The following is a 12500-nucleotide window of genomic DNA, read 5'->3' as shown; positions in this document are numbered from 1 at the left end:
ACACGGTACGCCTACAGACAACACACACACAAACATGCGCGCGCGCACACACACACGCCACTCACACACACGGTCAAGGTGAAATATGGATTGTAATGGTTGTGTCCCATCGTTAAAAGGGCTTGGAGTTGATTTATCAGTCATAAAACAGGTCATGTGCTGCCTGGGAGGGTGTGTGTGTGTGGGTGGGGGGGGCGGGGAGGGTGAGGTGGTAGATTTGAGTCACAGGTTTGAATCCTGAACACAGGAGGGAAAACGTCTGCTAGGGCAACGCTGGGTGACAGCTCAACCGTCAGCGATGTCGGACTTATAAGCATGATTTATATTTAGTTGCGTCCCAGTGTCAAAATAATAGCTGATCTACAAGCTCTTCTGCTGACGACCAAAAGCCTAACATCTCCCTCATTCAAGGGGGGGGGGATTCCCCCTTTAGGCTGTTAGCTTTCCACGCAGGAGACCAGGGTTCAAATCCCAGGCATTACGCGTGCAGATCGGCTATTTTCAGTGCGTGACACAGTCAGGCGCGCAAGTAAGTATCAATCACCCTTAAAGTTGTGTGTGTGTGTGTGTGTGTGTGTGTGTGTGCGTGTGCGTGGCGTGCGTGCGTGCGTGGGTGCGTGCGTGCGTGCGTGCGTGCATGCGTGCGCGCGCGCATGCGTGCGTGCGTGCGTGCGTGTGTGCGTGCGTGTGTGTGTGTGTGTTTGCAGGCCTACCTGAGGCACATGGAAGCCAGCCTGTCTATCTCAGTCTCCATGTGCTCCGCCAGCTCTCCGGCCGGAGCAGCACATTACAGATGGACACACTGGAGCCTGGCTGTCATACAGGGACATCTTCTTTTTACCTGGACACAGGGATTTGACATTCAAGTTAGACACAAGACACATGAGTTTGACCACCAAGATACAGGAATAATGCATACAGTCCATACAGCGTGTATAAGTATAGTACATTTGCAACATACCATACAATTATGTGTAATGTGCTGTAGTTCATCTACAGTATACCAGTATAGTGCATAGAAAACCGCAAAAAAGGCAAAGTTATAGCTGTAACCTTGCCTTTTTTGCAAAACAGAATGAAATGTTTTATGGCTTGGTTCCAGGCTTAAAATTATTAATATAAATATTTTCGGAAATCACTATGGGAAAAAATGAATGGGCTTTCTACCTGTGGAACCACAAAATGGCCGCCACTGCTAAGCTCTATAAGGTAGTTCATCTGCAGTATACCATACAGTATGTCTAATGTAGTTCATCTGCAGTATACCATACAGTTTATATAATGTAGTTCATCTGCAGTATACATACTGTACTGTATGTTTAATGTAGTTCATCTGCAGTATACCATACAGTATGTCTAAGGTAGTTCATCTGCAGCATACTGTACATACAGTATGTCTAAGGTAGTTCATCTGCAGTATACTGTACATACAGTATGTCTAAGGTAGTTCATCTGCAGTACACTGTACATACAGTATGTCTAAGGTAGTTAGTTCATCTGCAGTATACCATACAGTATGTCTAAGGTAGTTCATCTGCAGTACACTGTACATACAGTATGTCTAAGGTAGTTAGTTCATCTGCAGTATACCATACAGTATGTATAATGTAGTTAATCTGCAGTACAGTATGTCTAGTTCATCTGCAGTACAGTATGTGTACGGTAGTTCATCTGCAGTATACATAGTGTGTGTGCTTCATTAGATTGACGTGCACAGGTCAGAGCAGAGAGTGGGTGGTAAGGCAGATGAGGTAATGCAGTATAAAGTCTGCCAACACTAACTCGCTTCATTGTCCTTCATCGGCTGGGCCACAGGGTGGGGGCCCACTTGTGTTATTATTGTGTGTGTCTGTGTGTGTTCGTGCGTGCACGTTCGCGTGCACGTGTGTGCGTGTGTGAGTGTGTGTGTGAGTGTGTGTGTGTACACCGTGCTACCTCTTTCAGTTCATAATAGGGCCAGTGTGACTAGTGTAAAAATATGACCTATTGAAAAGATGACAACATCCACCCTTAACACTTCCTATAGTTTCCACTGATAAACAATCAAATGGACTCTTATTTTAGGTCAAGAACAATAAGCCCCTCCCCAGACAGGATATCCTGTTTAGACTGAGTGTCACCACGGAAATAGTAGAGGGTCAGGTAAGGAGAACTCTCTCTCTCTCTCTCTCTCTCTCTCTCTCTCTCTCTCTCTCTCTCTCTCTCTCTCTCTCTCTCTCTCTCTCTCTCGCTCTCTATCTGTTTTTCTTGCTCACAGACATAATTAATGAAAAACACAAGGGGTTATACTGTAGTCTGGACTAGAGGGATATATTCTGGGCTAGCCTATTTTATACCCTGGGTAATAAAACAGGCTGGCCCACTTTAACCCAGGGTGTAGTTTGGCTGTTACACTGCCTTCCATTTCTCTCACTCGCTCTTCCTCTTCTCTTTCGACCCTGCTCTTTCGACTCCCTCTCCCTCTTCTATCTCCCTTTACCTGTCCCTCCCCTCCCCCTCTTCTCTCTCTCTCTCTCTCTCAGCAGAGCGTGTCTGTGCATACTCCTGTCCCATTCCTCGGCACTGCTACTTAACAGCACCATGCAGCACTGGACACTTTAAGTGACTTTGAGAAATAGCTAATCGATTACAATTCTGCGTGTCTCGCGTTCTCCCTCTCACCCCTCTCTCTCTCTGTGTTTCTCTCTCCCAACACATTTTCTCCTTCTCCTTCAGAGCACGCTCTCTCTCTCTCTCTCTCTCTCTCTCTCTCTCCTCGCTCTCTCTCTCCCTCTCTCTCTCTCTTCCCTTGTCTCTGCACATCCATTTGCAATTTCCACCCCTACCCCTTTTTCTTTTAAACTTATTTCTTTCTTGTCCTTTCTTTAGATCGGCGACTCCCTCTGTTTCTTTCTTTCTTTATCCCTATCTTCCCCAGGCTTATGATCTCTTTCTCTGTCCCCTCTTTCCTCCTTCCCTCACCCTCTCCCTCCATCTCTGTCCCTACTCCTTCCATCCTTCCCTCTTACTCTCTCTCTCTCTATCCCTCCCTCTCCCTCCTTCTCTCCCTCCCTCCTTCTCTCTCTCCCCACCTCTCTACATTGCTCTGACCAGATAATTTGAGTCGTGCTGAGGCCATGGCCATCCAGCAGAACAAACAATGACTGATCCAATCCTTGATTCACAGACAAACACACCTGCCTGGCCCTGGAGGACACACACACGCACGCGCACACGCGCACACACACACACACACACACACACACACACACACACACACACACACACACACACACACACACACACGCACACACACACACACACACACACCACACACACACACACACACACACCACACACACACACACACACACACACACACACACACACACGTGTCTAGTGTCATGTCCATGTAATAACTGGGAGGTGGGAGGGGGGGGGGGGTGTTCATGATCTCAGAGTCAGTCAGTCAGTCAGTCAGACAGACAGGCAGACAGACAGACAGACAGACAGTCAGACAGACAGACAGACAGACAGACAGACAGACACACAGTGTCAGTCAGTCGGACAGTTTGACAAGTAGAGTCAGCGATAGAAATCAAAGGCCGACTACTGGAAAACATGCTGACATGACCATCTGTCACCTCTCTCACACACACACACACACACGCACGCACACGCGCACACACACACACACACACACACACACACACACACACACACACACACACACACACACACACACACACACACACACACACACACACAAAACGTCACCTATCACTGTAGAGAGTGCCTCTCTGAGAGCAGGCAGTCATGATTAATCACAACAAAGCCAGGGACACAGAGAGACGATTTCCACGCACGCCTGACTCTTCCTTTGTGCTGTTCTTTCCCTCTTTCCTTGGTGTTTCGCCTTGATTGTGCTTAAACCCTAACATTTAACTTCACTAAGACTATGCCTAAACCTAACCCTAACCCTAACCTCACAGAAATAATGCCTCAACCTAACCTCAAAACCCTGTCCGCCTGGGCGAAACACCTGGGAAAGACATCCTACCGTTCTTTCTCCTGCCCCGTTTCCTCCTTTTTGTCTGTCGGGTGGAAACCTCATGTCCAAAACTGTTAATTTTCAGGATTCAAATTCAAAAACATCAAAAGTAGCAGATCTATAAGCTCGAGCTTGTAGATCTCGAGAATAGGGACACTAGGTTCATGCCGTTAACCACTTGAAGCTGGAGTCCCTCAGGGCTCTATACTTGTTGAAATCACAACAATATTAGTGTCTTCTCTGTTTTCACTCTACATTAATTATCTTCGCTGGAGGTATTGCAACGTGTTGTAAACCTTGTAGATCGGCTATTTTCTGTGAAAGTTTCCCCCCAGAATACGAATGCTGGGGTGTAAGTGGTTTAACACTCAGAGTTAAATGAACGCTCAGGATTTTACTGTGCACCCCCCCCCCCCCACACACACACACACACACACATCCCTCTCTCTATCTCTCTCTCCCTCTCTCTCTCTCTCTCTCTCTCTCTCTCTCTCTCTCTCTCTCTCTCTCTCTCTCATCCAATTCCCCCATTTCATCCCCATTTTTTCCTGCCCACTCGTTCGCTGTCACTTTCTACATCTCTCTCTATTCGTTCCTCTGCCCCCCCCTCCCAATGTCCCTCTCAGTGTGGAAGGCTCCCAGAGGAGGGTGACTGATGGTGAGAGGCAAACAGATAGATAAATCCACCAGAGGAGGTGTGTGTGTGTGTGTGTGTGTGTGTGTGTGTGTGTGTGTGTGTGTGTGTGTGTGGGGGGGGGGTGATGTGATGTCGCACGCGGGGCTTGTCAGCACCTTAAAGATGATTAATGTCAGGGCGACCCCTCTCCACATGTGCGCCAGGCGCGTGCACATACACACAGCCTTGTGACATGACCAGGGTGTTTTAATCCAGGAACACACCAGACACAGAGGAGGGGATGTGTGACAGGGAGAGAGAGAGAGAGAGAGAGGGGGGGGAGAGAGAGAGAGAGAGAGAGAGAGAGAGAGAGAGAGAGAGAGAGAGAGAGAGAGAGAGAGAGAGAGAGAGAGAGAGGGGAGAGAGATGAATAGAGGGGGTGAACCTGGACAATAACAAGGAAATAGGTCTGACAGAACTTCTTAGTGGCGAGATTTTTCAGCCAAATGCCACACCAGAGCTGATGGATGGATGGATGGATGGATGGATGGATGGATGGATGGATGGATGGATGGATGGATGGATGGATGGATGGATGGATGGTCGGACGGACGGACGGGTAGTCATGCTGGACAGATGGAACGGAAGAAGGAGGGAGGGATAGAGGGGAGGTAGGGACACAGGGAGAGACAGAGAGGGGGGCGAGAGGGAAAGGAAAAGAGAGAGAAAGAGAGAAAGGGACATGCAAGAGGGAGGGATGGGTGGATAAAGAGAGAGAGAGAGAGAGAGAGAGAGAGAGAGAGAGAGAGAGAGAGAGAGAGAGGGGAGGTGTGTGTCCCGGCCTGACAAATGTGATAGAGTGCAGGTCTGATCCCTCCTAATGTGCAAAGATGGATCGTCTCATCTCTCTCTTACCCTTGATTTATACTTGAGTCGCGGGTCGTGTCGCACACCGCAAAACGGTCGATCTACAAGCTCGCCGCGTGTCACAGCGCCACGCATTGCGAGCTTGTAGATCGGCTATTTTTGGTGAGCGGCACCGCCACACAGTTAAGTATAAATCGGTCTTCACCGTCTCTCTTTTTCTCCCTCTTGTGTCTCACTCCCTCCATTGGCCTTTCCACCCTCCACCCCCCTCTCTCTCTCTCTCTCTCTCCTTCCATCGCTCTCTCTCTCTCTCCTTCCATCGCTCTCTCTCTCACTCTTCCTCTGCCTCTCTCAATGTCCGCCCACCTTTTCCTCTGATGAGCCACAGGATGTCTCGCTTGTTCTATCTCACTTTCCTCCTGTCCCTTCCACCTCCTCTTCGTCTCTGTCATGAACCATCATCCTCGCGAAGGCAACAGATGATGCTTCGCCTGTATTGGTTCTCAAAGTGGGGTCCGGGGACCCCCAGGGGTCCTTGGGGGCGTACCAGGGGGTACCCAGCTAAATTAGTTAATAAAGCGTCAATCATTTTAACCCCTTTATCCATATTTTATACTTTGGCTATTCAAAAATAGCAGATCTACAAGCTCATGTGCCACGCTATGAGCTTGTATATCTGCTATTTTTTAACAATCGCGAAAATGTGTGTAAATCTTTGAATATATATTTTTTTCAAGCAAACATTTGTAACTCAAATCTTTGCTTCTGGGGGTCCCTGGAACAAAATATTGTGAGATGGGGGTCCGTGGCCAAATACATATCATTTTGGGGGTCCTTGACATGAAAAAGTTTGAGAACCACTGCTGTAAGCTACAGTCACACTACAGTTTCCGTTTCCTTATCTTTCTGTCTTTTATTCATTCTTTCTTTCCTCCTGCCTATATCTTCCTTTTAGTTATCGTTGGCTTCCAGTCGGTCAGGTGCTCTTTTTCTTTTCAAACATTCCTCAAAACCCACTTTTCTCAGGAATGCCGTTTCACATGAATGTGTGAATTTTAGAGAGAAGATGATATTAAAGAAAAACGTTTGTGTATTATATTTATGGAGATTTCTCTTGGTCACTGAGTCTTACAGATACAGGCTACATGTACCAGTATATGCATTGCACTCATTGGCAGAGATGTTGTGTGTATTCACGTTGAATTATATTCGATCAGAAACACTCACGTCAAAGTAGATTTAACCATTTATTGCCACAAATGGAATACAGTTAAGCTTGGCGTTAAAGCTCCGCTCTTGGGAGAATTTTTCCTGAATTTTGTCGAAGCAGCCTGCTAAGCATATATTCAGGAAATGCTTAAGCAAATCCCCCATAGGGATACAATGTCAACAATAAGCAGTACATTGACATATTAGTTAGAATTAGCAGATATACATGATAAACACAAGTATTTGAGCCTATGCCAGACTCTAAACAAAGCAGATATACATGATAATCACAAGTATTTGAGCCTATGCCAGACTCTAATCAAAAGGTGGAGGCTGGGGTGGAGGTAGCAAAATGCATTGGTTCAGCAACCAAGAAAGACCTATTGAATATGAAGCCGTATTTAAAGGAACCTATTTGCTCGTGTGTGAGCTGTGATTGGAGTATGAGTGTGTGACGTAATGACCAGCAGTGCTGTGAATGGGGAATATAGAAAGCAGCTGACTGGCAGCTAGTTACAGCTTTGGGGTGCAAGACTTCCGTGTCCTGCATGAACTAACGCTATGCTTCATTAGCTGTGGACCATTAGACACAACACAAAGAAGTTTGAACCAAATATGGTTAAAAAATGTGTTCCTTCTTGTTGGTTCCGTGGTCATATACAGTTCAAACTCTGCCTGTGGTTCTTTCACTCTTACGGGGGGAGCCCATGGTGAAATTACCACTCCAGATTTGAAAGTATACAGAGAATTATACTTTGTATGTGTTGTGGACGTGATGTCACCCCTGTGACTAATAAATGCAAATAAGGCTGAAAATTGGCAAACGTGGTCCTTTAGGCTCTTAAAATAAGAGGAACCAAAACGAGAGCAGGAAATCCTCATTTTAAATGGGGGACTTTTCCTTCTTCCTGTCTGCCTGTTTGTTTATTTATTTCTTCTCTCTCTCTCCTCTCCGGTCTCTTTCTTTCCTCAGTCTCTTTCTTTCCTCTGGCTCTGTGTCCCCTTTGTGTTTCCTTGGTCCAGGTGAAGAGGGAATCAATAGATGCCAGATAGCACATGGCTCTACAGTAGCAGGGTACAAAGAGCCGGGGTAAAAAGGCCATCGGTTGAAGAGGACAGGGATTGTCAGCTCAATACTGCCTCTCAACACCAACCTGGAGATAAAACTGTCTGCCGTGTCCTCGTGGCTTAACCCATTCAATCCGGGAAACGCATCTACAAATGTCTTCTAAATCCTAACAGTTTTCTGAAAAAAACGTATGTCGCAATAATATCAGTGGTTCTCAAACTTTTTCATGTCAAGGACCCCCAAAATGATATGTATTTGGTCGCGGACCCCCATCTGAAAATATTTTGTTCCAGGGACCCCCAGAAGCAAAGATTTGAGTAAAAAAAAATCCCTTTAAAATATACATATTCATAGATTTGCACACATTTTCAAGATTGCTCAAAAATAGCAGATCTACAAGCTCATAGCGCGGCACTTGGTGCCGCACTATGAGCTTGTATATCTGCTATTTTTGTATATTTTTGTATATCTGCTATTTTTGAATAGCCAAAGTCTAAAATAACGCTTATAGCTAAAATGGAAAATGACACAGATGCGTTCCCGGATTGAATGGCTTAATGGGGCTAAAGGGCCGTAGCGCACAGCCTTCAACACTGCAGGTCCAAATATAAGACCATGGGCCTTTGTCAAAATGTCTTCCACTCACTCTAGGGGGGAAAAGCAATCTAGACAGTGTTAGGAAACAAAGGCTGATGAGGGCCTGGCACAGGCCTGTTGTGCAAAAAAGAAAGCAATTTAGTAAAGAAAAGCTGGTCTGCGTGGTTGGTAAAACACTAAATGTCTACTGCAAAAACTTCACAAAAAACTACAAGAACAAACATGGTTTCTTCTGCTCCAGATTTCTCTCTGCTGTATACATACTGTATAGCAAATAGCAGTGCTTCACAAAGTGGGGTCTGGGGACCGCCAGTGATCCTTGAGGGTGTCCCCAGCTAAAGGATTGATAGTTAGGAACCAAATGGACCCTGATGGATCCATTTAAACACTTGAGAGTTATGGGGTCTGTGGCTTTAATGCATACTAAACTGGGGGTCCTTGAAATAAGAAAGTTTGAGAATCGCTGGTGTAGATTATCACCCAGGGCATTCATATGTGCCCAAGATTATCCAGCCTCAGGGTTGGATACCGAGAGCAACGATGAATGATCATTTTATTCATCACACACCGCCTTATTTATTTATACATTCCAGTGTCTCCTCCTCAGCCATTTCTTCTACCATATGCAGCAACTGGACCTGGCAGCCGATTGTCAAGTTAGGTTTCTGCTGCAGAGAGGAGGTTTAGTGCACAATGGCAATTTCGCTTCTGCTGATTGGCCAGTTAGCAAGTTTTTATTTTATTTTTTAGAATTCTATGCTTAGTAAACTGGACATCAGTAGCATCTTTACTTGGTGCGCTCTTTTTTGGGCGGTGAAACCGCCCCTATAAGTGAGGTTTGGAAATTTGTACAATTATCTTGGGCAGTGAAACCGCCCCTATAAGTGAGGTTTGGAAATTTGTACAATTATCCTGTGCTGTGATTGGCCAATCACAATCTATTCAGGACTGTGATTGGCCAGTGTCACATGACACATGTGCATAGCCCTATATAAGAAACCATAACTTTAAAAAAAACATAAATTTGTTTTTTTAAAGTTATGGTTTCGTCCATCATAAAGAGTGTTTCAATAAATGTATTTATCTTTTGTACATGATTGGTTGACTCCATTCAGTATTGTGATTAGCTAGCAAGACACCGCCCACTTCACACAGGGTGTGATTTTTTATTATTTGTTTTATACCTATACACCATATCTTTGCCATGAATAGCCGATCTACAAGCTTGTTCTGACCTTGTAGATCGGCTATTTTTGGCGAATATCCCCCCCAGTATTTGGATGCTGGGGTTCAAGTGGTTAGAAGAGGTAAAGATGTCTCACACCTGCTAAAGAGGTGAACAGAAGAACTGTCTGACTGGTAGTGTACTCTGCCATTGTCTCTCGTCTTTTTTTTATATCGCCACAGTAAATTGAATTGTCTTGTAAATTATACACACAATCAGCTAATGAGTGCTGTGCATGTAAACTAGATTTAAGCACAACAGTAAGAGTGGGGGACGGGGGAGCGGGCCCAGTTTACGAGATGGCACACATGCACGGGTGTGTGCCCACATACAGTACAACACACCAAAACATGTATATAAGCATGCCCCCCCCCCACACACACACACACACACACACACACACACACACACACACACACACACACACACACACACACACACACACACACACACACATACACACACACTCGTGCAATTCCCAAATGGAATTCCAAAGTGTCTGCATGTGGTGGCTGTTTACTCATGTCCTTGAACAACTGCCTTCTCCTTGTGCCACACACACACACACACACACACACACACACACACACACACACACACACACACACACACACACACACACACACACACACACACACGCACACACACACCCATGTTGTTCCTCTAAATGAGTTTCCTGACATGCATCAAGTGTTTACAGCAGGCACCCCTGTTCTCTCCTCATTTCTTTCCTCCTCTTCCTCCCTCTCTCTCTCCCTCTCTCTCTCTCCCTCTCTCTCTCCATCCTCCCCCTCCCCACGCGGTGGAACGGGTGGGCCGGCTTGCCTCTAACAGCCGCCAACATTGGTAAACAAGGAAATCTCTCAGCCGCGGCCTGGCGTGTAACCGCATTACCGCGCCACATAACCTCTTCAAATAATGTGCGATAAGGGGAGTTTGATTTGATTCACGGAGAGCGGGGGGGAAAGAGCCCCCCCCAACTCCTCGTATGTCTTCCTCTCACCCTCTCTTCTCTATCTTCCCTTCTTTCTCTATTTTGTTCTTCCTTCTTTCTTTTGTTCTTCCTTTCTTCCTTTCGTCGCTGTTGGGCAGAAGCCTCCTATCTCCATATTCTAACTTGTTGTGTTTTTTTCCCCGTAAATTAGCGCCCTACTCTTACCATCATAAGTAGCAGATCCGCAAAGCGCTTGTAGATCTGCTACTTTCGCTACTTTTGAATTTGAATCCTGAAAAGTAACAGTTTTGGACAGGTTTCCACCAGACAGAGATGCTTTCTGTCCTCCTTTCTTTCTTTTCTATCTTCTTTCCAAACCCCCTCATCCGGCCACATGTTTGGCTCTTCTGTTCCTGAGGGAGGGTGCATCTCTCTCTGAATGACACCGCCTCGCTTAACACAATCAAATAAATGGCGTTTGAGGTGTCAGCATTCATTTTGGAACTGTGCTCTCTTCTCCTCCAACAGGCGCAAGGTGAGGTGAGCCCCTCCCCCCCCCCCCCCCCCCCCCCCCCCCACAAAGCCATCATCTCCATAATGGCAAATGTGAGCCCTGAAGTCCCCAAAAACCAGAGGGCTGTATTAACGCAAATGGGACTAGCAAGGTGCGTGTGCGTGTGCATGCGCGTGTGTATGTGTGTGTGTGTGTGTGTGTGTGTGTGTGCGTGCGCGTGCACTCTGCGTGTCTCCCTTTGAGGTGATATGGTTTATTCTAAGTGAGCTGTGATTTAAGCAGGCTAGACAGTGACCAAGATTATCACCGGTGTGGTGCGTGCGTGTGTGTGTGTGTGTGTGTGTGTGGGGGGGGGGTGTATTCCACAATAGATGGGGCTGTGTGGCCCATTCAGAGGACATTTGATGAAATGGAACGGGGGTCAACTTCAGTTTGCCACCCAGTCTGCGTTGCACTACCGTGTGTGTGTGTGTGTGTGTGTGTGTGTGTGTGTGTGTGTGTGTGTGTGTGTGTGTGTGTGTGTGTGCGTGCGCGCGCGTGCGTGCGTGCGTGTGCGTGAGCCCACCCCTCTCTCTCTGACAGTGATGCATGGCGCTTTTAAATAGCACTCCTCCACGCCCTGCTCAAAACTCATCACCAGGCTCTTTCACCATCCTCCATCCCTCCTCCATCTCATCCCTCTCTCTCTCCCTCTCTCTCTCTCTCTCTCCCTGGGGTTGTCACTTTTAGAAAAGCAAATGAAATGTCTGTGCTGTGGAAAGGAGGGATGTGTAAGGACAGGATGAGGAGTGCTGAATGGAATGGTTGAGAGGTGTGTGTGTGTGTGTGTGTGTGTGTGTGTGTGTGTGTGTGTGTGTGTGTGTGTGTGTGTGTGTGTGTGTGTGTGTGTGTGTGTGTGTGTGTGTGTGTGCGTTAGCACTGTTTTCAGGTCTAGGCTGTGGCTGATGTATCTATGCATACGTGAATAAATGGAACTGTGAATGAGCTACATGCTATATGTAAATGTTGTGTGACTGTGGCACAGTAGCAAGTAAGTTAAGGCTGATTGATACTTAGACGTGCTGTCGTGAACTTGTAGATCGTTTATTTTCGGTGTGGGATACGGCGAGCATCCAAGTATAAATCAGGCATCAGAGTGAGTTGCATATTCACGCACTGTCAAGTGAACTGGTTGACAAACATTGCTTTTATTCGTCGCGGTCGGGTGGAAACCTCTTACAGTATCTCCATGTTTGAAATGTTTTTGTTTTTTTATTAATACCCTACTTCATCATACAAGTGTGTCACAGAAGAGTAGTGAAGATAGCAGATCTACAAGCTCGCAAAAGATCGGCTATGTTTCAGTGCTTAAAAATATATATAGGCCTATATATAGGATAATAAAAAAGGAACGGTTTTGGACATTCACGATTTCCACCAGACAGGCACGTGAGCTGCTT

The 12500-nt window shown here is 46.3% G+C and overlaps 1 protein-coding gene across 1 annotated transcript in view; it reads right to left on the bottom strand.

The window, feature by feature from the left end:
* Positions 1 to 12500, bottom strand: part of rnf220a (ring finger protein 220a) — a 146211-nt gene that overhangs the window by 51667 nt on the left and 82044 nt on the right. The window contains 3 exon segments of the mRNA XM_080438998.1: positions 714 to 771; positions 774 to 794; positions 797 to 841. Of these exon segments, the coding sequence (XP_080295124.1) occupies positions 714 to 771; positions 774 to 794; positions 797 to 841 (124 nt within the window).

This window comes from Gymnoscopelus braueri, assembly GCF_963280865.1.
Source record: "Gymnoscopelus braueri genome assembly, chromosome: 10".
NCBI classification, from domain to species: Eukaryota; Metazoa; Chordata; class Actinopteri; order Myctophiformes; family Myctophidae; genus Gymnoscopelus; species Gymnoscopelus braueri.
Note: the sequence above shows the minus strand (reverse complement) of the source record. Positions and strands in the feature narration are given on the sequence as shown.